Source organism: Takifugu rubripes, chromosome 17 (genome assembly GCF_901000725.2).
Source record: "Takifugu rubripes chromosome 17, fTakRub1.2, whole genome shotgun sequence".
Lineage (NCBI taxonomy): Eukaryota > Metazoa > Chordata > Actinopteri > Tetraodontiformes > Tetraodontidae > Takifugu > Takifugu rubripes.
The window spans coordinates 13,092,096-13,114,879 of record NC_042301.1 but is presented as its reverse complement, the minus strand read 5'-3'; the positions used below and the strand labels follow the sequence as shown (position 1 = coordinate 13,114,879).

Below are 22,784 nucleotides of genomic sequence, written 5' to 3'. Positions count from 1 at the left end.
AATAAATAAGCTGCAATCATCCTCAAATCATCACCCTTGACATCCATTGCAAATACACACCGTGTGTGTGTGTGTGTGTGTGTGTGTGTGTGTGTGCGTGAGTGTGTGTGTGTGAGTGAGTGTGTGTGAGTGAATGCACATTCCAGTAAAAGGTACCAGTGAGAGTTACGTGTGAAGCTACTCGGGTCACCAGGCAGAGGGAGTCATCCTCACGCTGATGATGTCACATCCACTCACATCATCCAGGAGAAGTGGGGAGAAAACCAGAAACCCTAGATGTGTGAGGCAGGATCTGTCTGTAGAGGTGGACAGGAACCAGACGGGCTCGCCCAGTCAGACGCCAAACCGGGTCCTCGCCGGACACGTGCGCACAGACGCGGGCGTGCTATGAATTCCATGCTGTCCCTGTGTTCCCATGATGTGGGCAAAACATCTCTTTTCTGGTTTTACCAAACCAGTGAATCCAGTGGGTGATTTTATACTGGTGAGCTTTAAACCTGGCAAATTACCAGTAACCTATAGATTCTAAAAGACATTGGTATGGGCAAATAATAAATTATAAAACTCCAGTCTTTAACTATTTATTGCCAAAAAGCAATTAAGGTTTCCATGAGTCAGACCTTGAGTTTTTGTTGCAATGCGTAGAAGCCAATTCAGGAAATCCATTTTTGATGCGCTAAATCCAATAAACCCTTAATGATGAATAATCTTCATGGTGTATGTTAGATCAAATAGGTTTGTAATTAGATCAATATGGTCGGACCTTCACTGGCGTCTGCAGAGAGCTTGACGAACATTGCTGTTCAAGGCTGCAATAAGGAAGAAAATCAAGCGCCCGCTAATGTTGTTTAACTTAAGTTGATATTCTGCTGGTGCTTCCTTGAAGTCACACGTCAACACCGAGGTTTCGCCTGTTGATGGAGAAGAGAAAAGGTCCTTGCTGGTTTAGGGCATTTAGTAGAATTTTAATGCGTGTTTTTCCTCTTCCGAGCAACCCTTACATCCGCTGCCACGCAAGGTCAATGCATGCACGCGGCCAGATATGGAATTGAATAAATATCTGCGAGAAACAATTAGCAATGCATCAATAGTCAGATCAATAGTGATGTTGGTAATTATCACTTTGGGGAGATGGTCTTTCCTTATTGATGCTCTCTAATTCACGGGTATAACCTCAGGGCCTGCAGAATAAATCAAAACACATCAAGGTAAACTACATTCCCAATTCCTTTATGACAGATGCGAATAAAAAACAGTTCGTAACTTAAAATATTAAAACCTATACTTAGCTTGCATGAGCTTGTGCTCGGGTCGTCATGAAACCTCGCCGTTTTGTTTTTTTTATCAGGCCTTTGCGCTCACCCCACCAATACTGGAAAAACAGTGAAATCCTAAAGTTGGTCTGTTTAATGTTATTTATTATTGTCCAAGTTTTGTTTGAGCTCATGTGAGACGGATGAAGTTGTGAATAATGAATATCCACCATTCTTATTCTGTGGAAATCTGCCTTGAGTTTAATCAGGTTTTGCTCGTGGATCAGTACTTCTCATGCAGAATTATCTGTTTTACTCCCTGAAAGAAGCAGTTTGCTCATACTTGCTTTCTGTTCATCTTTTAAAGTTCCATATTTTATTTTTCCACCCTCAGGCAGGATTCCTAAGGAAATATGACACTTTCTTTTCAGGATATTTATTTTAGTTCACATTAAGAAACGACAGTTCAACGAACAAGTTACAGTTATAATATCTACCATCCTAAGAAAAAAAAATATATATTGCTCCATACTGGAATAAAAAACTAAGTTCCTGAAAAGTTAAAGATGAGATTTAAATGAAATAAAATTTAATTTAAGGCCTACGAAAGTAACCAAACAGTCAAAAACCAGTGAGTCAGTCAAATGGTAAGGATTTGTGATCTAAATCCTGTATTTATATGGACGTTATAGTAATTATAAGTCAGGGATTTTTTCAGTTTAAGGCTCAGCAACACTCAGAACCAGTTGGCATTTTTAAATCAGAGGATTTGGATGACCAGAATGTCGAATTCCTTCGTATGTTTATTGATTACCAAGATGTGTTTATTCAGTTACACTGGTGCCAGTTGATATCATATAAACTATACAGGACTGTATCAAAAGACCAAAATGAATTTAAACAAAGCAAGATTAAATCGAACATAAAGTAGAAAGTGAAAAGATGATTTAAAGAAGATTAAAACGCGATATAATTAATGTCATGATACGACTACACGGCATGTTTTACCTCATTTCAACAAATGAAGCAGGTAAACGTAGGAATACATTTATTCAAGCCTCAGACTCAGTAACAGACCCTCCCTTCCTCTCTAGAATGTTCTCTCCATCACTCCCATGTGGTCATTTAGAAGCCTCTGGTGAGGTTCCTGAGCACCAGCTCTCCCACGCGAGGCCGCGCCGCCGATTATATTCTCGGTTAAACTACAGTAAGTTGGCTCAGGTTCTCAGCTTCGGGCCTAATTTCTGTTTTGTCCTCGCGCACACCTCTGAGCTCCCACAACGAGCAGACTCTCTCCAGACACGCGGGAGAGCGCTGTGAGCTTGTGCACCATCTGAGCCAGGGCCCCCCAGGCCCCCCGCTGTATCAATAATGCAGACACGACCAAACTGATTGGAGGAGACAACTGGTGTTTAGGAGGAGCAAACCCAAAAGAGCGCTCCGTCTCTGTGCACGAGTTAGAGCCGCTCTCTGCCCATGCAGACCATCACCAGCTCATTTCTTTGTGGGGGAGCTTCACAGCCCTGAACGCACCGCCGCCGCCGCCGCCGAGCACAGTCAGACGCACAGCCAGTCACAGAAAAAAGACACGCACAGGTCTTATTGATGGATTCAATGATTTTTGGAGGCCTTGCTCCTTCTTCTTCTTTGTCTTCTTCTTCTTTTTCTTTGATTATTAATTCACAGAAGCTAAAGAGAAGTGTCCAGTGCTTCTGCCCCCGCGGTGGGCCTGGTAGTGTGCATGTGAGTAGCGGCCTTTTCTGGTGGCGGAATAACTAATTAGTCCAAATGTGACGCCACTAAATCCAACAAACTTCAGTGTCTATAGGGCGCATCTGTAACCTTTGACCTCAAGAGTAACGGCTGGAATATTGGCCAATTATTGGTATTTTTATAAATTATAGAAATAAGATAAGAGCTTTAAAAATAGGACGGCGCCTCCTGTTGCTCTCCTGCAGCCATGACATGTCCAGTTTGTCATTCCTACAATTATTCACTAGAGGGAGTAAACACTAAGAGCTTCAGGCTTTTCACACAAACACACACATACACACACACACACACACACACACAGCTAAAACTGTAGGTGCCTTAAACGAAATTGAATAAAAATGATTTCAAAACCTTCATGAGACAGATAACAAGAATAATAATCACAATATAGACGGTTTGTGTGGGGCTGTGACACTTTGAAAATTACATTTTGGAGATCATTCAGCTGGGTGGGGGGAGGTGGGATGTTTTCAAAGCAAAGCCCCCATCTGTGAAAACTCCATTTCCTCAGAGGGGGCAGAGTTCACTTCTCCATTTTTGATCAGTTTACTTCCCCGGGTTTGTTTGTCCGACGCCGCGACGCCACTGATGAGCTCGGCCGGCCGGATGAATGAATGATAAAAAGGCACCTCAGAAGTGTCTTCTCTGAGGGACGCCTGCAGAGGCGCCGCTCGCTGCATTTTTCACTTCTCTTTGCATAATTAGACATATTGATAAATATTAACAATTAAGTCTTTCAAAAGTCCTGTTTTATGTGGTGCCAGATGAAACTGCTCATGTTGGGTGAAAGCCTGAGACGCTGAAACATCTAAGATTCACCCAAAAGGCTGCGCTCTTTTGGCTCTCCTTGTGTTACTCTGCAGGCTCCCTTCGCACCCCTCCCAGTGTCTGCAACCAGCACCCACCATTCCGCTCTTTCTTTCCTTTTTCCGCCCATGACTTTTTTTTTTTCCTTGGCTTGTTTGATATATTTCTTTCACCCCGCTCGCTGCTGCATTCAAAGACTTATACAATATACATGCTCCATCTGGTCAAACTTGGTGAACTTAAATATACCTGTCAAGTGCAACTTTAAAGTTTCCCTCGCAACCTCCGCTAAATCTCGCCCAATCCACCAAGGCTTTAATTAAAAAGCAGCCCCAGTTCCAGGATGTGCTTCTAAATGAGGGAGTTTGCGCTCGCAGACGAGGAGCTGGGGTCTTGCAGTGGGACCCGGCTTGTGGCTTTCATCACTTCCACTCCACAGCTCTGAAGTTCCGGAGAGGCATCTGTCTGACTTGAATTGGAAAGATGGAGAGATGCACAGCGAGAGAAAATTTAGACAGTGGAGAAATTGAAGAGGCAGGGGCGGGCGGGGGTGAAGAGCACATCATTTGTGTGTGTGTGTGGGGGGGGGGGACAGTGCTTTTGTTCCGACTGTGCAGAAGGAAAGCGTTAAAGGTAGAATTTCTTTTCCCAGAGTTAACTTGGGCTTTGAAAGGCGGCTCATTAATGTGGGGTCTATTTCAGCTGAATCTGATTGTTATTTTTATGAAATTGATGAGCAGGATTTTGCAGGATTTAAAAAAAAATCATTGAATTGATGATTTATTGTTTTTATTATTATTGGGATCAAATACATCCTCCTTAAAAGCATCTGTTTTAATGCATTACAAAACATGTTTGTGTGCATATTTCTGCATGTTAAACACTTTTATCAGGGTTAATATCTGGGATCTTTTTTTTTTCTCTGCAAACTTACGAACAAAAGCACGAAAAGGCCATGAGGCCAATCTCTCTCTGTGATCAGAGAAGCCTCAAGTCGGGCGATTCCAGAAAACTAAGCAACAGTGGCACCTAGTGGAAATCTGTGTAAAGCACAACACACTGAAAACGAGGAATTGGAGCACAAATTAGTTCCGCTTGTTATTTGTCTTTGTATAATTTGATTCCCACACAGACCTCGGTTCAGTCTAAACTCGCTGCTTTCAACAGTCAAAGGTCACAAAATTTCCAGTGTCATGGCTGGATTTATTTCAGAAATGCCCCCATTTACTTTGTTTGGAGTTTACGTTGTTGTTGTAATTTAGGAGGGGAAATAGTGTATTTCTGTTGTTACAGTTGTTTTAATTAATCAAAATGCCCTGGACTTACTCCAAATGTTGGTGCCTGTAGGCTGATGGCCAAACCAGGCTGAACCCTGACAGAGGTTGTATAATTCTCAAGCACGTCTCGGGCGGCTCTCCGTGCCTTATTTTTAGCTGCACATAACCACAGTCTACCCATAACAAGGGAAGGCTTATAACTGTGTGTCCCTGAACTATAGGATTAGCTGATTAATGATGGCTGTCGTGATCTCAACGACGGCCCTGATGAAAACACACTTTGCACGTGTTTGTCTTTTAACACCAGACAACTGGCTCATGTCTGTCACCCCGTGTTATTCCATACCAGCTCTCATGATGTGATTAACATGAGTTACTTCAGAGATCATATGGATATTTTTAGGTATTAGCATTCTAGTTATTTTTATGCTATCTTAAATACATTACAAATTCAGCTGGATCCGAATATTCTTCTTACTGTAATTCTAAACTAAAGGAGGTAACGTCTTAAAGGAGAAAACGCGTATTTTTCCCATTCCGTTCTTTGATTCCCAGCCCAGAACTCTAAACAACTGCTGAGGAGCCCTTCAGCCTTTATCAATTAATCCTTTCCATATGGAGGTGAAGCTGACACATGTTAGCAATCAGGCACAAAAGAAGCTGTTACCAATGGCATCAAAGCATTAACATCTTAACTTTATTATTTGACTTGTTTACGGGGAATAATCTTGCTCTGAGAGTCTTCCTGGGAAATGAATTTAGAATTTTCCTCCTCAGATTTTCAGAGTGAAATAAGGAGTGAGTGGCGACGAGCGATCTTTTCGCTGACTTTTCTCGGACAAAACGCCAGTTTATCAATGTCTGCACTTTTCGGTCCTCCTGCAGTGGCCTGTTCTCATTTTTATAAACTCTGGGACTCGCTTCATGTAAATAAATCATGAGTCACTGGAATCACTCTGGCTCTTGTCTGATTACTCAGTGTACATTCTTTCAACCATGCTTGTGTGGGCAACTTTGTTTCTAATTTTCGTTTCTAACCACCCTCCAATATGGGCCCTGTTTTGTTGCCCTTTTAGTATATTTCTCTGATGTTTTCATTGGAGGAAACATCCATTTTGAGTTTCCCGCTGCTGAGCTCCCACACTCCAACACCCAGTCGTTTTATTTCTCTCCTTCTCCCGCTTCTCCTTATCTGACTCCAAACCCTCTCATTCTCAAGTTACTCATTATTTTATTTGACACCAGGGGCCACAGAAAAACAATGCATGCTTATAAAATAATAAATGATGTGACGAGTGGGGCCATGTGAGAGAGCGAGTCAGGGCTGCACGTGCAAACACATTGTTTTCCTAGTGTAATTAAATCAGGACATGCTCGACCTCGTGGGCTTCCCTGGAGGGTGAAGAGGCCCACGTCAACAGTCGCCACAGGTCAGAGGGGTGGTTGTTTCCCTTGGAGTGTTTGACGAGACTGCATGTGTTCTCTCTGGGAATCAGCTCCTTTGGACAAGAGTTGCAGATGCTGGACATCGGAGTAGTTTCAGGTCCAGCTCGGGCCCTTGACCACGTTTCAGAATATGCCATCACTTCACTTGGTTGTTTATTTCTTTAAAAACATGAATCATTTAAATGATCAGCCGACACATGAGGGCTTTTCGGAGGAAAGGGCTTTGTTTCGGAGGAGTTTGTTTACCCCTGAACTCCCAGCACTGTTACAGGCCCATAAAAGGGGTGGGGCAAAGAGGATGTTCCTGTTTATCATAGTCTAAGATAAACTTGTGGGTTTTAAGATAATATAGGAAATATGTTAAACAATACAACATAGACCAAACCCATTTTTTTGGATTGTTATTGTTTTTATGTGTGTTAATTACATGTTCTTTCATGCCTGGACTCAGTTGCGTGTCATTAACTTTGTCATATAGTGTCCAGTAAAGAAAAAAAGTGAATCAGATTTAAAAAAATAGAGTTTTTAATTAACTGATTGACTAATTTGTATTTTCAAACTAATGCTTCCTCCAAAACTAAATATAAAATAAAATTGGACGTGGAGTCGACCCCTGAGGAGCGCCTTAGAAAATAAATCTAACTCTTTTTGGCAGGAAACAAGATTAATTATAAGTGCGATGAATCCAAGTTTTTGTCCCAATCATATTAAAAGACAAAACAATCTTGGGGGAACCTCGAAGAAGTTGAAATGTTGTTATCTCATGTGTAAAGTCAAGTTCGACGGACCGCTTGCTGCTTTGGACCCTCAAGTTCACCCCCATGCTGGATGTATTGATGCCCATTTGGCCGGACAGCAGCAGGTCAGGGTTATTACCCTGCTGCCGTGCTACACCAGTTGGAAATGGAGGCATGGCTGTAGGCTGTACTGTGATCCAAGACTTCTAGACACCTAATCCATTCTCCTGTGCGGCTCCCTGACCACAGGAAGCCTCGCATGCGGCTCCACTGATCTCTGCCCCGTGGCCTCGCCCAACTTAGCAAATTTCTCCCGGTTTCAACAGAAAACAAATAAATATATGGCATCAGCCTCGAAAAGGTACAGCCTAAACAACCAGCCAAATGGCCTCCAAGTATTGATCCGGTTTGGCTGCTTGTTGTTCTTGATGTCTGAGATGTTTTGTTCAAAGACTCCAGTCAGCGTATGGATTTTTTGATGGGGTTATTTCAACAGGAATAGATATAATCAGATTGTCTCCAGAGAAAATGTGTAACGTGAGACTTTTATGAGGACAAGGCCATCTTTCCTAAAGTATGATCTCAACGGATGAACCAGCACTTAACATCTAACCATGTCCAGGTTTTCCTCAATAAACACACATTCATACATACTGGTTTAAGTTTTTTACTCCTTTAGAGAATCCAAAATGTGCAGATAAAAAACACCTACATTTATTTTCTTATCCCGGTTCAGGCATTTGTACGGGAGGACATTCACTGCAAAACACTGTGGGAACTGATAACGCGGATGATGTCATTAAACGCTTATGGTCTTCATGTTTAAAAAAGCATTTCTCAATCCTCGCCGTGCGCAGTTTTTGGGAAATTGCTTGGCCTAACGCGTTGCGCAACAATTCACTGAAAAGCACACCACAATCGCCAGAGGAGAGCATTAAAGCGGGGATAGTTCTGAACAAATGATCAATAAATTCCTCTTGTCAAGGCTCCTCTGAAATGTAGAGCACAAGAATGTCTGCTGGTAATGACCCGTGTCCCCGAACTCACCATGGCAACATGGCCGCCCTGCTCTGGCAGTGCCCATTTCCTAAGCTTTGATCAGCCAACATGGGAAACAGCAGTCAGACGTGAGCGCATTGCTCTGACCGATTGCACCAGTGATAAGAAGAAAAACCCTCTTCTGGAGGGGACGCAAAAGGCTTCGGTAATGTGAGCGGGTTAGCGTATCGTTAGCGTTGTTGTCTGCGTAGCTTGGCTGCACGTTTTAGTAGTGTTGAGCTGTGTAAACAATATACAGCGGAAAATATGACAATGCAGTTTGAGAGGGGATGTGCACATCTGAGGAACATCTGAGGAACGCTGAAATATTGGAAGGCTTCTCGGGACTTTTTCTGGTTTTCCTGGCACATTATAAAACTGTTTTTTTTGGGTGGGGGGGGGTCTCATAACACTTCAGGACAATTTTTGCAAAACAGCAGTTAAATTGTATAGTATCATTTAGTTTAAAAGGTTTAAGATAATCCGGAATGCAACGGGGGTCCTGGGAACGCTGATCTTGCATCGCTGATCTTGTTTTCAGGCTCCAAGAAACCGCCATGATTCCACTAAGCTCCGCCCCCTGCTGCATGGCCATGAAAGTTTGCATTTGGGTTAACTCGCTAACGACGGGAATACTGACGATAAATCTTCACCAACAAAGACTATTGAACCTCCCTGAAAGACATTTATAACCCTTTTATCTTCTGTGTGAAGCATTTGGGGGGGTGGGCAGGAAGGTACTGTTTCTACTTCATCTCTCTTTTTATGGACTCTTCTCTTTTAATTGTCTACACAGGTGGGCCTCTTAGTATCCTTTGACCCTTGGGGCCGTGTGAGGGGCCCAAAGGTTAAAGGTCAGTTTAGTGCTTGAGGCTAGGTGACTTAAGTGGTGCTTAGAGTATGCTTATCCTATGAATACCAGCAGTCAGAGTGTATCCCCGTTTAATCAGTTTAAAATATTAGTATTATTATTAAATCTCTAGAGATTTGCTTTTGGTTCCAAGTCTCATTTTAACACTTTAAATGCAACCTAATTAACCCAAAATAAAATCCTATTTTTTCTTCATTCGTGGTTATTTTATTTATTTATTTTATTAATTATGGGTGATTCTTATTTACAAAAACGCATGTTTTTTCTACACAAACAGGCCAAAAATAAAATCTCCATCACATTTGATATCTGTCATCAGAGGAATAATCACTGCCAGATGGTTCTTCTCCCCTCTAACCTTTTCGAAGCGCCTCCCTTTGTCTCCCGCTCATATACACAGGGGAGAACGATAAAGTCTGGGGTGTCACAGCCCAGTCTGCTGGGGGGGGTTATACAGTATGAGTGGCTAAATGAGGCAGGAAACCCCTCTGGTTTGGAAACAAAATGTAACCATGAATGGTAAGAGTGTCAGACAAGAAGGACTCTTCAGATAACCTCAGTCTGCAGTACAGCGAGGTGATGACACGAGACATCGATGTGCCCCCGACAGCACCGATTTCACCCCCCTGCAGCAGCGCAGCAGGGCAGCTCCCATCAGAGAAAATGCAGAAGAAGATAGAAAAGTTTAGATGAAAGTATTTCATAACTGCTTTGTTTATTTCAGGTTGTCTTTTGTGGTCCACTGCAGCTCAACATCTTAATTACCAAATAAACCACCACGATCTGCTCTGCTGGTGGATTGTTGTGAAAACAAAGGAGTTATTTGTGTTGAGTGATGTGTCTGGGCAACTTTGACGAGAACAGCAAACCTATTGTTTGTGTGTCTGACAGGTGGAAAGCCTACAAAAAGGAAACCTGTCTGGGCATGCTTTAAAAATAGGCTTCACTTTTGTTATTAAGTCTCTCCAGCTTATGTAATAACCTCTGGAAGAGACAGCTCATCGGAACAAGGAATGTCCTAAACATGTGGTCTTTGACTTAAAGTCAGAAATAGACATTGCTTTGATGTGGCCTCGCTAGCTACACATGAGCATCGTTGACCATTCAGTTAAGGTTATTCAGTATTTGGACTCTACATCCAAGTTTACCAGTTTATCTAAATAAAAATTCTGGCCACAAGGTAAACTCTTCTCGGTCAATAACATCACGAAGTTGCCTGAGAAATGAATACAGAAGGGCCATGGGCCTCTTCATCAGAGCACAACCAAACACTGCAAGCAATCAAGGGAAATAAGTCCAGGGATTAAGTGTTCTGGAGGCAGGAGGGGGGATACAGCTGGAGGTGGGTCTAAACTGAATAGCAACTGGATACCAGGGTCAGTGGGGAGCAGAACCAGCACACAGAGCATCGTTGAGAGAGGAGAGGAGCCCGCCTCTTGATAGACCGCCGTCACATGTTAGACACGTGTCAACATATAGACAGACATGCAGAAGAACACAGTCTCATACACCAAAGTTTATTTTCCACTGATGTTCTGCTGCTTTAGAAGTGTTTTTTTTCTCCAGTCGGTCTTCCAGAACCTCATCCAGGTCACTCACCCTGAGAAGGTTCGTCATGGCAAGCGTCATCAGTCTTGTCTGTGAGAGCTTTGTTATTCCCCCCGTTCTCCACATCTGTGTTTACGCGCAGCCTTCTCAAACAGTCCGCAGATGTTCGTCAAGTGTGCAACACCGGAAGCCGACCGGCACAGACTGTTGACGGCGGCTTCCTTCTGAGCAGATGTACGACCTGTTTCACGCTACTCTGACACTCCAAACAGGCAGAAAATATCATTCAAACAACGCCACAGTGCAAAAACTTAAAACAGATACGACGGCTCTTTTCCAGACATCCTGGGTGTGTACTCGTGAGCTTTCTGATAGGAGAAAGCAAAGGCGACGGGCTCACTCCTGCATTTATCAGCACTTTTAGGTTACGGTGGACAAGAGCCAGGCTGTACGCAGGAATGTGTTGGAGCTGTAAGTACGTCACCGACGGCACTATCAGTGACTGGCATGTGCGTCCAGATTAACAAAAAAATGCACGCTTTGTTGCACCCAAATGGTAATTCTAATTCTCAGTACCCTTTATTCATGGTTGCTGCGACGACCACGTAAGGTGCCACCTGCTCATCAGGACTGATGAATCTGCCTCCGGGGTTTAACCTCTCTAACACGCAGGGGTTGAACGATCATCTAATTGTTTGCAGGTGTGTCCATGAGCAGCACCAACTACTATGAAATCATCAGCAAGCAAGGGAAGCGGGTAATGCTAATGTTAGCTGTTGTGAGTGACTCTAACTTTCCATTAAGTTGTGCATGAAATTCGTTTAGTGGAAAAAAAGACCCACCTAAGAACACAGCCTTCCACAGGTCTTTTTGTTCAGCTCCATTCTGAACTTCCCTCCTGTTAATTACACAACCGTATTGATTAATTTCAGATGAAGTTAAACGCTGGCACTAATCAGCCTATTATGAAAATTCCTCCAGGTTGACTTTTGCCTCCCTCCCGAGCTGAATCTTTTGCTACTTGAGAACCAAATGTCCCAAATTAATAATGCCAGGCGGCACACTGAACCTTCTCCACTCTTTCGCTCGGTGTTCTCTCTGCTTTCACACAAGTGTCCCAGTTAAGAAATTGCTTACATCCCGCTCATTCTGGGGCTGGATTGAAATTTCCCACAGGGTATGTACCAATATGCAGAGAGCACACTTCGACAGATGCCATCAGAGAACAAGCATATGAATTACCAGGCAGCCTGCCATCTTTGAGTTCACACAGAATGCCATTAATACCTGATTACCATCCAAACAACAACACAACAACAACATGAAAGTCAAAGCAACTGGGAGCAGGTAAAGGTTTCATCATTTATATATTAATGGATTTACTAACAAAGGCTGGAAAACCCCTTCAAAAGTTAAAATGTCACAGAAGCTGCCAGCAATCAGGGGACTTAAAAAAGGAAGGGGGGGGGGGGGGGGGGTTGGTTAGAAATCAGATGCCGTCAGCAAATCACGTTCCAATAAATAAAATATTCGCCACTGCTGACCATAACTAATTCAGAAGCCATGAAAAATTCACCACTACAATTAAAGAAAACACGATTCCTTTAATTTTAAATGGCTGTAAATATTGGCTTTGCCCAATTAAGTCACGTTTAACTGTAGGAAAAGCACCTGCAAATGGGGGGTGGGGGGGTCCTAAACTTTTTTTATTAAGTTTTTTTTAAGGGACAGCTCATGTCTGAAGGTTATGGAAGTTTGGAATACATTTTTGACATTTTTCCCCTGTAAATCAAGTGATTCAGTCTAAATCATTGAGAAATAATGTGGAAAAATTAGAAATGTGGGGTTTTTCCAATATGTTGCTGATGATGCCGGAGCTCCACGATGGGTCGAGAAACAAACAGCAATTTACAACTTTGATGATTAATGACGATAAAATGAATTTACATTTAAAGTTTCATGTACAATATTGCAGTGTACACAATGCTTTTTCCCTATATACACAGTATATTTCACTGTTTTCAGATCACATTACAAAATAATGTGCACAAACCTCAACAACCGACTGTTTGTGTTTGTGTGTGTGTGTGCGTGTGCGGTCGATGTTCCTACCTTCCTCCAGATTTCTCTTTTCTTTCATCAGCCAGAGCCCAAGTTGAAGGTGTAGCTGCAACTTTTGCAACATCTTTTTACTCTCTGTTACACACAGATCGCGCTCATGCACTCAACAGAAAGCAGAAACACAGGCAGTGTAACCAGATCAGTGCACAATCGTCCCGGAAAAGTGATGGGACACAGAAAGTTACGCTGTGATACATCGCTTTACGGCTATTTTCAGTGAGATTTATTGCGCTGATACAACGGAGAAATGTAGAAACTGATAAAGAATTTTGCTTGGTTGGCTTGTTTGCGGTGAAAGAGCAGTAAAAAGGATTATGTAGTGGAAGTTTTTCAGTGGAAAATGGGCAGCAGTTTAACAAATCCACACTGAATTGCTTGTACCAGCTGGAAAATAATGCCGGCGATGTCGTTAATTGAGCTTTTTTCTCCTTTATGCAGCTGCTGCGTCAGCTTTTTGGCCACGAGGAAGAAAGACTGTGGTGGCTCTGATAGCTCTCTTCCTGCTTTCAGCATGCATCCTGATAAACGGTCCATTTTGGAATCTGTAATGGATGCTAATGTAAAAGCACTCGTCTACTGACATTGGAAAGTTATTCTCTGGGTTTGTTAATACTTCTTCTTATGTGCCTGTCTACTTTCATCACGTTTGCTTTCTTTTTAATTGTTCCAGGGTGAAATTAACATGTGTTCTTGTCCTCTCTATTCGTTATTTTTATTAACATTTACATTTTCTTTCGCACCTCTGCTAACATCTGAAGTACGGTTAAAGTAAAAATGTGGTCTGACCACCCAGACAGTAGTTAGTCTGACAAATAAAGCCTGCCTGACAGTTATCTCCAACTTCCTGTCTCAATTGCCCTCACTTAAATAGGAAATCCAAAATTACAACATGGACACTGTGTTCCCCAAACCTCCAGTGACTCCTGCCTAATCTCTGTTGCTTTGTGTGCAAAGACACAGTTGCATGTAATGTATCCAAAATATAATGTGTGCAGTCAAGGTGAGGATGGGAGGGAAGGAGGGTTTTTTTCTCCAGATGTGTGTGGGTGTGTCTGTGTTCTTGTTTATGTGCTTAGTGAGGACCAGACTATGAAGTTCTTTTGTAAAGTGAGGACTCTTGGTGGAAATGAGGCCATTGTGGCTGCTTGTCTTCACAAAGTATACCAACACCAATATGAGTGTGTATGCTGTGCCTTGGAGATGACTGTCAGCAGGCGGTGCCTCAGAGGGAGGTGGGGGGGTGTTCCAAACAGGGGCCGAGTAAGTTCCCATTGGGAGGTGGAGATTTATATCCCACCCAGTCAAAGTGTCTCACTGGTGCTCTGTTACACACATGCAGAAAGAGAGAGAGACACACACAAACACACACACACCTACACTCATGCAGACACACGCTCAGGCATACTGCAAACTCTCCACAGGAAACTCTGAGCCATAATGTGAAGGCACCTCGGAGCAGACGGGCGCGTTGCTCAAACCAAGTGGGATACGGTGCAGCTTTGATAGCGCGTTAATTACTCATGTGATGTGATACAGATGTCTGGGGGCTTCAGCCGAAAGTTTGCCTGACGGTTTCCAAGGGGGCTAGGCAGACATTTTAGAAGAGGTAGGTGAAAACCAAACGTATTTATTATTTATGTTTAGATCAGTTTGCGTGCTGTCACAGATCCCAGCAGTGTCATGCTGATGCTAAACTGTGATGCTACTTGAAGGGCTGGCTGCTAAATAGTTCTTTGTGTACTTGGTGACAGCTGGGACTTTGAACAGGAAGAACTCTGGGCTATAAGAGATTGCCTGTGTTGTGACTTGATGAAAAGGATTTCACCATCCATGTGACAGTTTCAGACTTGATCTGCTCTTTACCGGGAGTTTAGCTGTTGATCTACTTTTATTTTTATGTAGTGAGGACGCTGTATAGTAAATTAAATAAGGAACTATGGGACCGAGAGAGAGAACCAAAAATAAACACATGGAGAAAAAAAAGTTTTTACAGGAAATCCACCCTCCAAAAATAAAAGCTGTCTGCTCTGTAACCACATGTTTAACCCTTAATTTGCAAGATACAAAATTGAGGGTAACACTTAAATACTCACGCCGGAGCCTCGCTGTGTGAACCTTCGTAGCTGCACGTTTCTGACACAAAGACTTTAAGTGACAGCTCGGTCTTCCAGGAGCGACTGAGAGCAAACGAGATGCCCGATGCTCTCTGATGCTGGCACCTCATCCATAACCTTCTGACTGGAACTGATTTCGACATACACCATCTGTGCCCCCTTTTGGCAGAGTCTTTTTGAAGTCTTGAAGAAGTTGTTTAGCTCCCTCACAAGCATTTGAAAGGACAATAATGCTGCTTAACTTTCTTGTAAGTCACAAGCAAAAGTGTGTTATGGTCAGATTTAGGGTCCAGGCGGAAACATTTGGGCCTTTTTTTTCTAAGTAATAACCTTCCATTTGGTTTCTGCTTTCTCATCAGTGATATCCTGAGTCATCTTGTCAAAGGCACCGAATGTTTTCAGTAATGGCCGCCCCGGGAATGCATGTGTTGGTGCTGATGATCTGTGTGGCAGCCAGAGGAATGGGCCAGGTGAACCGAGCCGAAGTGGAGGTCGACCCTCTCCCAGTTGTGCCGGTCCACTCCACCCTTCAGTCTCCCATCTTCTACACCACCACCAGCTCCATCACTGGAAAAGGCCTCCACCACCCCGAGGCTGAAGAACAAGCAATGGGATCTGGAAATCAGACGTCAGTCATGAAAAAGCCGCTCCCACCTCCGATGTGCCTCGTAAAGACCTCTATTAGCACCTATTTTAAATACATCAACACCATCATCTCGGTGCTGGTGTTCGTGGTCGGTCTGGTGGGCAACGCCACCCTTCTGAGGATTATATACCAGCACAAGTGCATGAGGAATGGCCCCAACGCCCTCATTGCCAGCCTGGCTCTTGGTGATCTCATCTACATAATCATTGATATACCCATCAATGTATACAAGGTACATTTAGCATTCCGTTGGTGCATATTTAATTGTATTTTCAAAGCCGGTGCCCCTGAGTGACAGGTCTCCGAGCTGATATGATGAAATGTAACAACAATGGAGGTGGCGCGCGGAGATAAAGTGGAATATTGCATACGGGAAAAGGCTGGTGGGGGGTGGGGGGTTAGGGAGTTCGTAAATAGACAGGAAAGTGTAATCAGTCGAGTGTCGTTATCGTCCTCTTGCGGGCAGATTAGTGATGAGAGGTTCAGGAATACGGCCGGCTAAAATAAACATGATATTAAGGCTCTAGTTGCAAATGCATGTGACCGTGTATTGACCCGAGGCATTAGTCACTCGCCCTTATCTTCAGCTTTTATTTTTCCCCTTTAAAAAGAAACAAACTTCTCACCGCTACTGCACAAGTGATGAATTAAGTTCTTGAGATTTGGGCTCATAGAAAAGCTCCTTTGTGATGGTTTAAATAAACAAAAGTGAGAGTTAAAGTTAGAAGTAGTAGTTAGTAGAGTTAAAAATGAAGTGATCATGTGGCAACCCATATGTAGCATCAGAAGGAAAGAGAACGTTTATAGTTGGAACACAAGGAATGAAAATGCTGTAGCTACAGCACCCCACCCATCCCCACCCCTGCTTGCACCTGCAAGCCTGTGAGTGTTTCCAAAAATAATCCCCCACTTCTACGCTAAAAACAGTGATGTGGGCAATTTTCCTCTCAGCTGCTCCTGGGAAACTAACACAGGGAAACAATAGGACCAGGAAGCACCGGGGACCTCTTCCTTTAGCTCCAGCTTTAAAAACAAACAAACAAAAAAAATGTGTTTAATGGAGGTCAGATTGCTCTGAAGGGAAGGTGTCATGACCTCCATGATTAAAAAAAGACTAATAACTTCCAGAGGAAAACATTTGTAGAGGATATGATATTAAAATCTTTTTTTTCTTTCCTGAAGGAGACATTTCACCTCTTTTCGGCAGCATTTAAAGAGTCCGTGTGAGAGTAAACTCACTCAGCTTTAATATCCCATAAGACTTCATATCCACTCTGAACCGTTACTACACCCAAACAAGTTGAATGACTAATAATGTGTACGCGATGACTGTTTACGATTATAAGATGGAGCTCTTCCAGCGTTCCCATGGGTGACAGTTGTTATGTGCTTCTCTCCCGCCAGCTCCTGGCACAGCACTGGCCCTTTGACGACACCACTTTCGGGCTGTGTTTGTGTAAGCTGGTGCCTTTTCTGCAGAAAGCCTCAGTGGGCATCACCGTCCTCAACCTTTGCGCCCTCAGCGTGGACAGGTCAGTGCTTTCCCAGGCTTAAAAAATCTTCTCATTCCTATAATAAATAGCTTGGAGGTATTTTTAATGGCCGCAAAGGCAGATGTTTGAGGAGCTGGGTGAATATGCTATTGGCGCCGTAGAAACAGAAGAACTTTTATCATTTACCAAATGATTTTGAAAAACCTTAGTGCGTGTCCACCCAAAAAAATCTGAGAAAATTTCCCTCAACCCCACACTTTTCCTGAGATTAGGTTTCCTGGAAGGGGCGGGGCTACGTACAGCAGAACACTGATTGGGGGAACACAACCGCAGCCTTGAGTTCATTTTGATCATTTCGAAAGTGAAGCAACAGAAGAGAAGCTAGAAGAAGTAGATGGAGGTCCAGGCTCTTCTGAGTGGACTTTGCTTGCTTTGAATGAATGGAAACACAAAACCTCACACATTAGCAGGAGTTTTCCAACCAGGTTATTAAATTCCTGCCAATAAAAGTTCCTAATGTTAGTGAGTGTAATTGTTTATGTTGTTGCCTCAGTATCGTTCCAATTTTGCTATAAGATTCCCTTTTTCATTTATCTAGCGAAACTGTTTATGTCTGTTTATTTTCAAATGAACCTTTAACTGCGTGAAATAAACACGACATAACAGTAAAATCCACAAAGATACGCTTGTTGTGACCGAGATCAGACATATTTATGACCCTCTCTTTGCTTAAAAAAATAAATGAATGATAGTAAACATGTTTTACAGTTGTGATCAAGTGCAGGATCCCTCGTGGGTTTCCAGGAAATATGTAGCATTCCCGTGGGTGTATGTGTGTGTTGTGACTTTTTGAATCCTCCCAATGTTGGAGGAAGAGAAAAAGGTGGATACATTACCACTTAGTGAAATATAAATGCCGCTATGTTGTTCAACAGAGAAATTCAAATGTGTCATGAAAAATATATTGTTTTTGCCATAAAATCTTGATGCAGGATTTTACTAAAACATTTCGACAAGCGGTTTTCCATTAATGAAACAAACAAGTCAACAAGTGTTGGTTGCGTGGGAAACACAAGCCGCCAACAGACAGGCCCCCCTCCTGCCAACAATGGGCCGGTCTGTTTGGAGGCGTCGCAAAAATATAAATATTGGATATTTAAAATAAACAATTGATCATCTCTGCTCGTTAATTCTTAACATTTTGATCCACTTTGCTGACGGAGCCGTTTGTTGGCTTTGGGGTGTCGCCATGCAGAGAAAAAAGTGTCACTGGCGTCGATTGTGTCACCATAACTGAGTGTTTCTGCATCCCAGGTACAGAGCCGTGGCGTCCTGGAGCAGAGTTCAGGGGGTGGGCATCCCGCTGTTGACTGTGGTGGAGATCGCCTCCATTTGGGTCCTGTCGATCACCCTCGCCGTGCCGGAGGCCATCGGATTTGACATCATCACCTTCCACTACAACAACCGGACCATGCGCACCTGCATGCTGAACCCCAAGAGTAAATTCATGCTGGTACGCCGCTGCCTGTTCTGGCGTTGTGCACCTTGTTGCGCGGGTGCTTTGAGGATTTTAGAACCCTGCGTCAGCATATCTGAGCAGAGAGGAGTTCGCTCTGTGCATTAAAGAGACAAAACATCAATGGACCGCAGAGATAGGAACCCAACATGCCGGAGGACTACTTAAAGCGAAAGTTCAACTCCAGGTTCACATTTCCACTGTTTTTAAAAGTCGATCCTGTTTGTTTGGAGTTAATGGATGCTTAGAATAGAACAATAACACGAATCATCTGCCACGTTTCCACCCAGGGCGGTAAATAACTGAAAACATTTCCAACATATCCACTTCAGGATACCTCGAAACCACATCACGGGGACTTGATACTCAAACAATTTTAAGCAGATTACCAGCTTTTAAGGAACGAAACTTCTCCTGATGATGTCTACCCACCTATGTGCACATAATTGATGGCAGGCGAAGAGCAATTACATGGAACTCAACCAAATGTGCTCAACTCTTCCATATGTTCGAGTAAAACAATCGCATTTGAGGCATTAAAGCTAGACGTTGGAAGCTTTGCCTCAAAAAGAAATTACATAATGTTGTTCGGGACACTTGAGTTGTGGTGGTTTTGGAGAATGTTCCTTTTTTTTAGAGAACAAGATGGAAGGGGAAGCGTTTTTTTTTTGTTTTTTTGCACTTACTTCACTACCCAGTGCAAGTGTGGTTGTTCCGTTCACAGCACCGGGGTGGTCCTGCGGGGGGGAGGGATTTAGGGCCTGGATCAGGATCAGTTGCAAAAATATAGATTATTCTTGGGAGAACTCTTAAGCGAGGCAAAGGTTACGGTCACGCCGGAGGCATAAATCATAAAGTCATGAGTATAAATGGTTTTTAAGAGGGTGCCGACGCCAACGTGTTTATTCTTCTGTAGTTCTACAGTGATGCGAAGGACTGGTGGCTGTTCGGCTTCTACTTTTGCGTACCGCTGGCGTGCACGGCCGTGTTCTACACGCTGATGACATGCGAGATGCTCAACCACAGGAAAGGCAGCCTTCGGATCGCCCTCAGCGAGCACCTGAAACAGGTCTGTTGACAGCTCACGCCGTTATTGCACCAACTAGCTCAACATGTGGCGAGCTGAAAATCCGATATCATCATTCCCTCGACTCTCCATTAATCCTTCTCTCACATCGTCTGAACTGGTGTTTCTCTGTAGAGGAGGGAGGTGGCTAAAGCCGTCTTCTGCCTGGTCCTTATCTTTGCGCTCTGCTGGTTCCCGCTGCACCTCAGCAGGATTCTCAGAAAGATGGGTTACGCCCCGAATGACACCAAGCGCTGCGAGCTGCTCAGGTGAGTGACCCGGACGAGACGAGTCGAAACCTTAAAGCCCCGGTGTAGTGCGACGGGCTTCCGATGTTCAGTGTCGATAAAACTTTGCCTGTTTGCAGTTTCCTGCTGGTCCTGGATTATCTTGGCATGAACCTCGCAACGATCAACTCCTGCATAAACCCAATCATCCTCTACTTTGTCAGCAAGAAGTTTAAAAACTGCTTTAAGGTATTTCTCCATTCAACACTCGTTCACGCTCAAACACACACATCCTCGTATTTCTATCTTTGTGGAGACTTTCATAACAATAATACATTACCCAGCTCGTTAACCTAACCATAAGTGTCTCAACTGCACCATCAGCCACAACCCTTAATCTAAACCCAAACCAAAGCCTTTGAAGTTGTGAGGACCAGCCAGAAGGGCGCCAATTTGCAACAGTGCTCTCACCTTGCTAGTAGAATGAGTATTTAGCTACTCACTAGGTTGCAGAACACGCATTAACACACTCACACAGATGAGTAATCTGCTCAGTATTGCATGCAGTGATTTTAATGAGTTTGTCCATGACGCAGAGGCTATGATGGTAAACCTGCGCAGTGCGTAAGCGCACGTTATTTGATTTATGAATTCACTCCATACGTCAGAGGTCACGCTGCTGTCACTGGGGGGTGCTGAGCTGGAGATAAACCATGCCTCAAGTCTGCACATTAGCAGAGAGTCAGGAGAGAGGCGGGCCAGAAAAGCAATAAAGTGGACCTACTGGAAAAGTACATGATCACTCACACCTCAGAGGAGGTATTTAATGCGTTTTTATCTTCGTCCCTTTTAGTCGTGCTTGTGCTGTTGGTGTTACTCCGACAACCAGCTCAGCAGCATCGGACCCATGAACGGTACCAGCATTCAGTGCAAAAGCCCCGAGCCCAACAACCACCACGCTGATCGCAGCGGGAGAAAGGACAGCGACTAATCTGCCACGAAAGGAAGATCTGCGTGTCATATACCCAGCAGCTATTCTATCTAACTATTGCACACATATTCACACAAATATATATTTTATAGACAGTAAATGCTTGACCACTGACGTGATCCCGGCAGAGACGGATTCAGAACTGGAGTCAAGAGGGGCTGCTGGTGTGACTGTGTCCGCCAGCAGAGACCTCTCAAAACAAACTTCTTATATTCCCACACTCCCTCGGAGCGGAGAGAAGAAAGGGATGATGGAGGCGGAGCCTGTCAACAGGATGTGCTCAGTCGGTAGCCGTGCGTGCATTCCTGTAAATGGCACCGAGACTGGGGCGGATACCTAAAGCTACAGGAAGGAATCAGCGGACCGTCTGCTATCAGAGGGAATGATGGGAGACTTGCATGTGCTGTCCTCAGGAGCTTGATGGAAAACAAGAAAGCTGATTTGAGTAATGATTCATTTCCCACTGGGGCCCGCGCAGGTTTTGCTCGCCCTCGTCAGACTTATTAACAACTTTATGGCAGATCCGTTTGAAGGTCCTGCATCTGACCACGGAGGTCGATCGGCAAGGGATCGTTTCCGATGGTGATTCAGAGGATGACACATTCTCAGACAATGAGTCTGAGAATGAAAGGCTGCGGTGAGGGGAAGCCAAGTCAGCTTTGCTTGCAAGATGGATTCGAAAAAATAAGATAAATGTGTCCCACTTATGACAGGAAGAGCGTCTTTCTCATAAACACTGTGAATTTTTTTCAGATATAGCCAAGAATGATTATATCGTTTAGGCTTGCATAACCCAGTAGTACAGTATAACCTCTATACATGCCATATAGATAGTTTCCACTTTTATAAAGTGTTATAATGCAGTGTAACAGTGTATTTTACTCAGACTACATTACCTGTGTAATGGCGACAGTGTGTTAATATGGTAATAAGGCAAATGGTAAGACCCAGGATCGGCAGGTCCATCTTAAGGTGATCAGCAGAACGATGGCTAATAAAATGGACACGAACAGTGAAAAATTCCCGATAGATGAGACAAAAAGCTCTGGTAATTGTAAAATGTCCATTTTTCAGAGACCTGGTTCAGCAAGGACAAGTGGAATGTCTTAAATTTAGACACCACAGTGCCAGCCTTTTCTCCACACCCTACTCTCAGACACATCCAAGCTAAGCTAAGCTAGTAGATGATAGAAATCAAATGATAGTTTCCAAGTGATCCTCATCAGGTTGGGGACGCACTCATCAACTACCAAACGGCCATAAACGTGTTCTTGTGAAGCCTGATAAACCCATGTGTTTGCCTGTGTGTTAGCATATGCGTGAACCACGTGTGTCTCATTACGCGCAACTCCTTAACTGGAGTGTGTCGCACACTTTTGCGGCGTCTGCACAGTATTATTTTACCACTACCCTTTGAAGCGCTCTGCTAAAGAGGAGTTCGTGTTTGTTGTCGGGGGTTTGACAGGTTCCCCCCACAATGTAAGTGCTGCTGCTTCTATCAATAAATCACCGTCCGTCTCTACTGTAAGAGACCCGCTTTGTCTCAGCGTCATATCTATATTGGCTTTCTCGAGGAAGTCCTGCACCCCCAACCCCTCTGTTTTTCATCTGCGACTTTGAGAAAGAGCCGTCTGGGAGTGATTTAAAGCACATTGTGACCTGCTTGGCAACTGGGCCCTGAGGGTTTTTGGTGTCAGCAAAGAGGATATGAACCGCTCTGATGGTGGGAATTTGATACATAAAACCCATTTCTCATTCTGAATGCCAAAAACGGGATCGAGCAAAGCAAAGTTTCTTCCTGACTTCGTCTTTTTGTTTCTTATTTTGGGATTAGTCTTTTGCTCATAAGCGGGGGGAACG

General features: G+C 43.7%; 1 protein-coding gene across 1 annotated transcript; it reads left to right on the top strand.

Annotated features, from left to right (window-relative positions):
* The first annotated feature begins 14,260 nt into the window (after positions 1–14,260).
* Positions 14,261–22,452, top strand: ednraa (endothelin receptor type Aa). The gene is made up of 8 exons (NM_001098665.3): positions 14,261–14,477; positions 15,345–15,863; positions 17,036–17,163; positions 18,439–18,637; positions 19,557–19,709; positions 19,842–19,975; positions 20,074–20,182; positions 20,787–22,452. The coding sequence occupies exons 2-8, from the start codon at positions 15,378–15,380 to the stop codon at positions 20,922–20,924; spliced, it is 1,347 nt and encodes a 448-aa protein (NP_001092135.2). The 5' UTR covers positions 14,261–14,477; positions 15,345–15,377; the 3' UTR covers positions 20,925–22,452.
* Positions 22,453–22,784: the final 332 nt, after the last annotated feature.

Excerpts from the sequence above, each read along its gene's own strand:
- ednraa (NM_001098665.3), top strand. The coding sequence starts at position 15,378 with ATGTTTTCAGTAATGGCCGCCCCGGGAATGCATGTGTTGGTGCTGATG. Across the intron at positions 17,164-18,438 it reads TGCGCCCTCAGCGTGGACAG|GTACAGAGCCGTGGCGTCCT; the intron begins GTCAGTGCTTTC and ends TCTGCATCCCAG. Across the intron at positions 19,710-19,841 it reads TCAGCGAGCACCTGAAACAG|AGGAGGGAGGTGGCTAAAGC; the intron begins GTCTGTTGACAG and ends GTTTCTCTGTAG.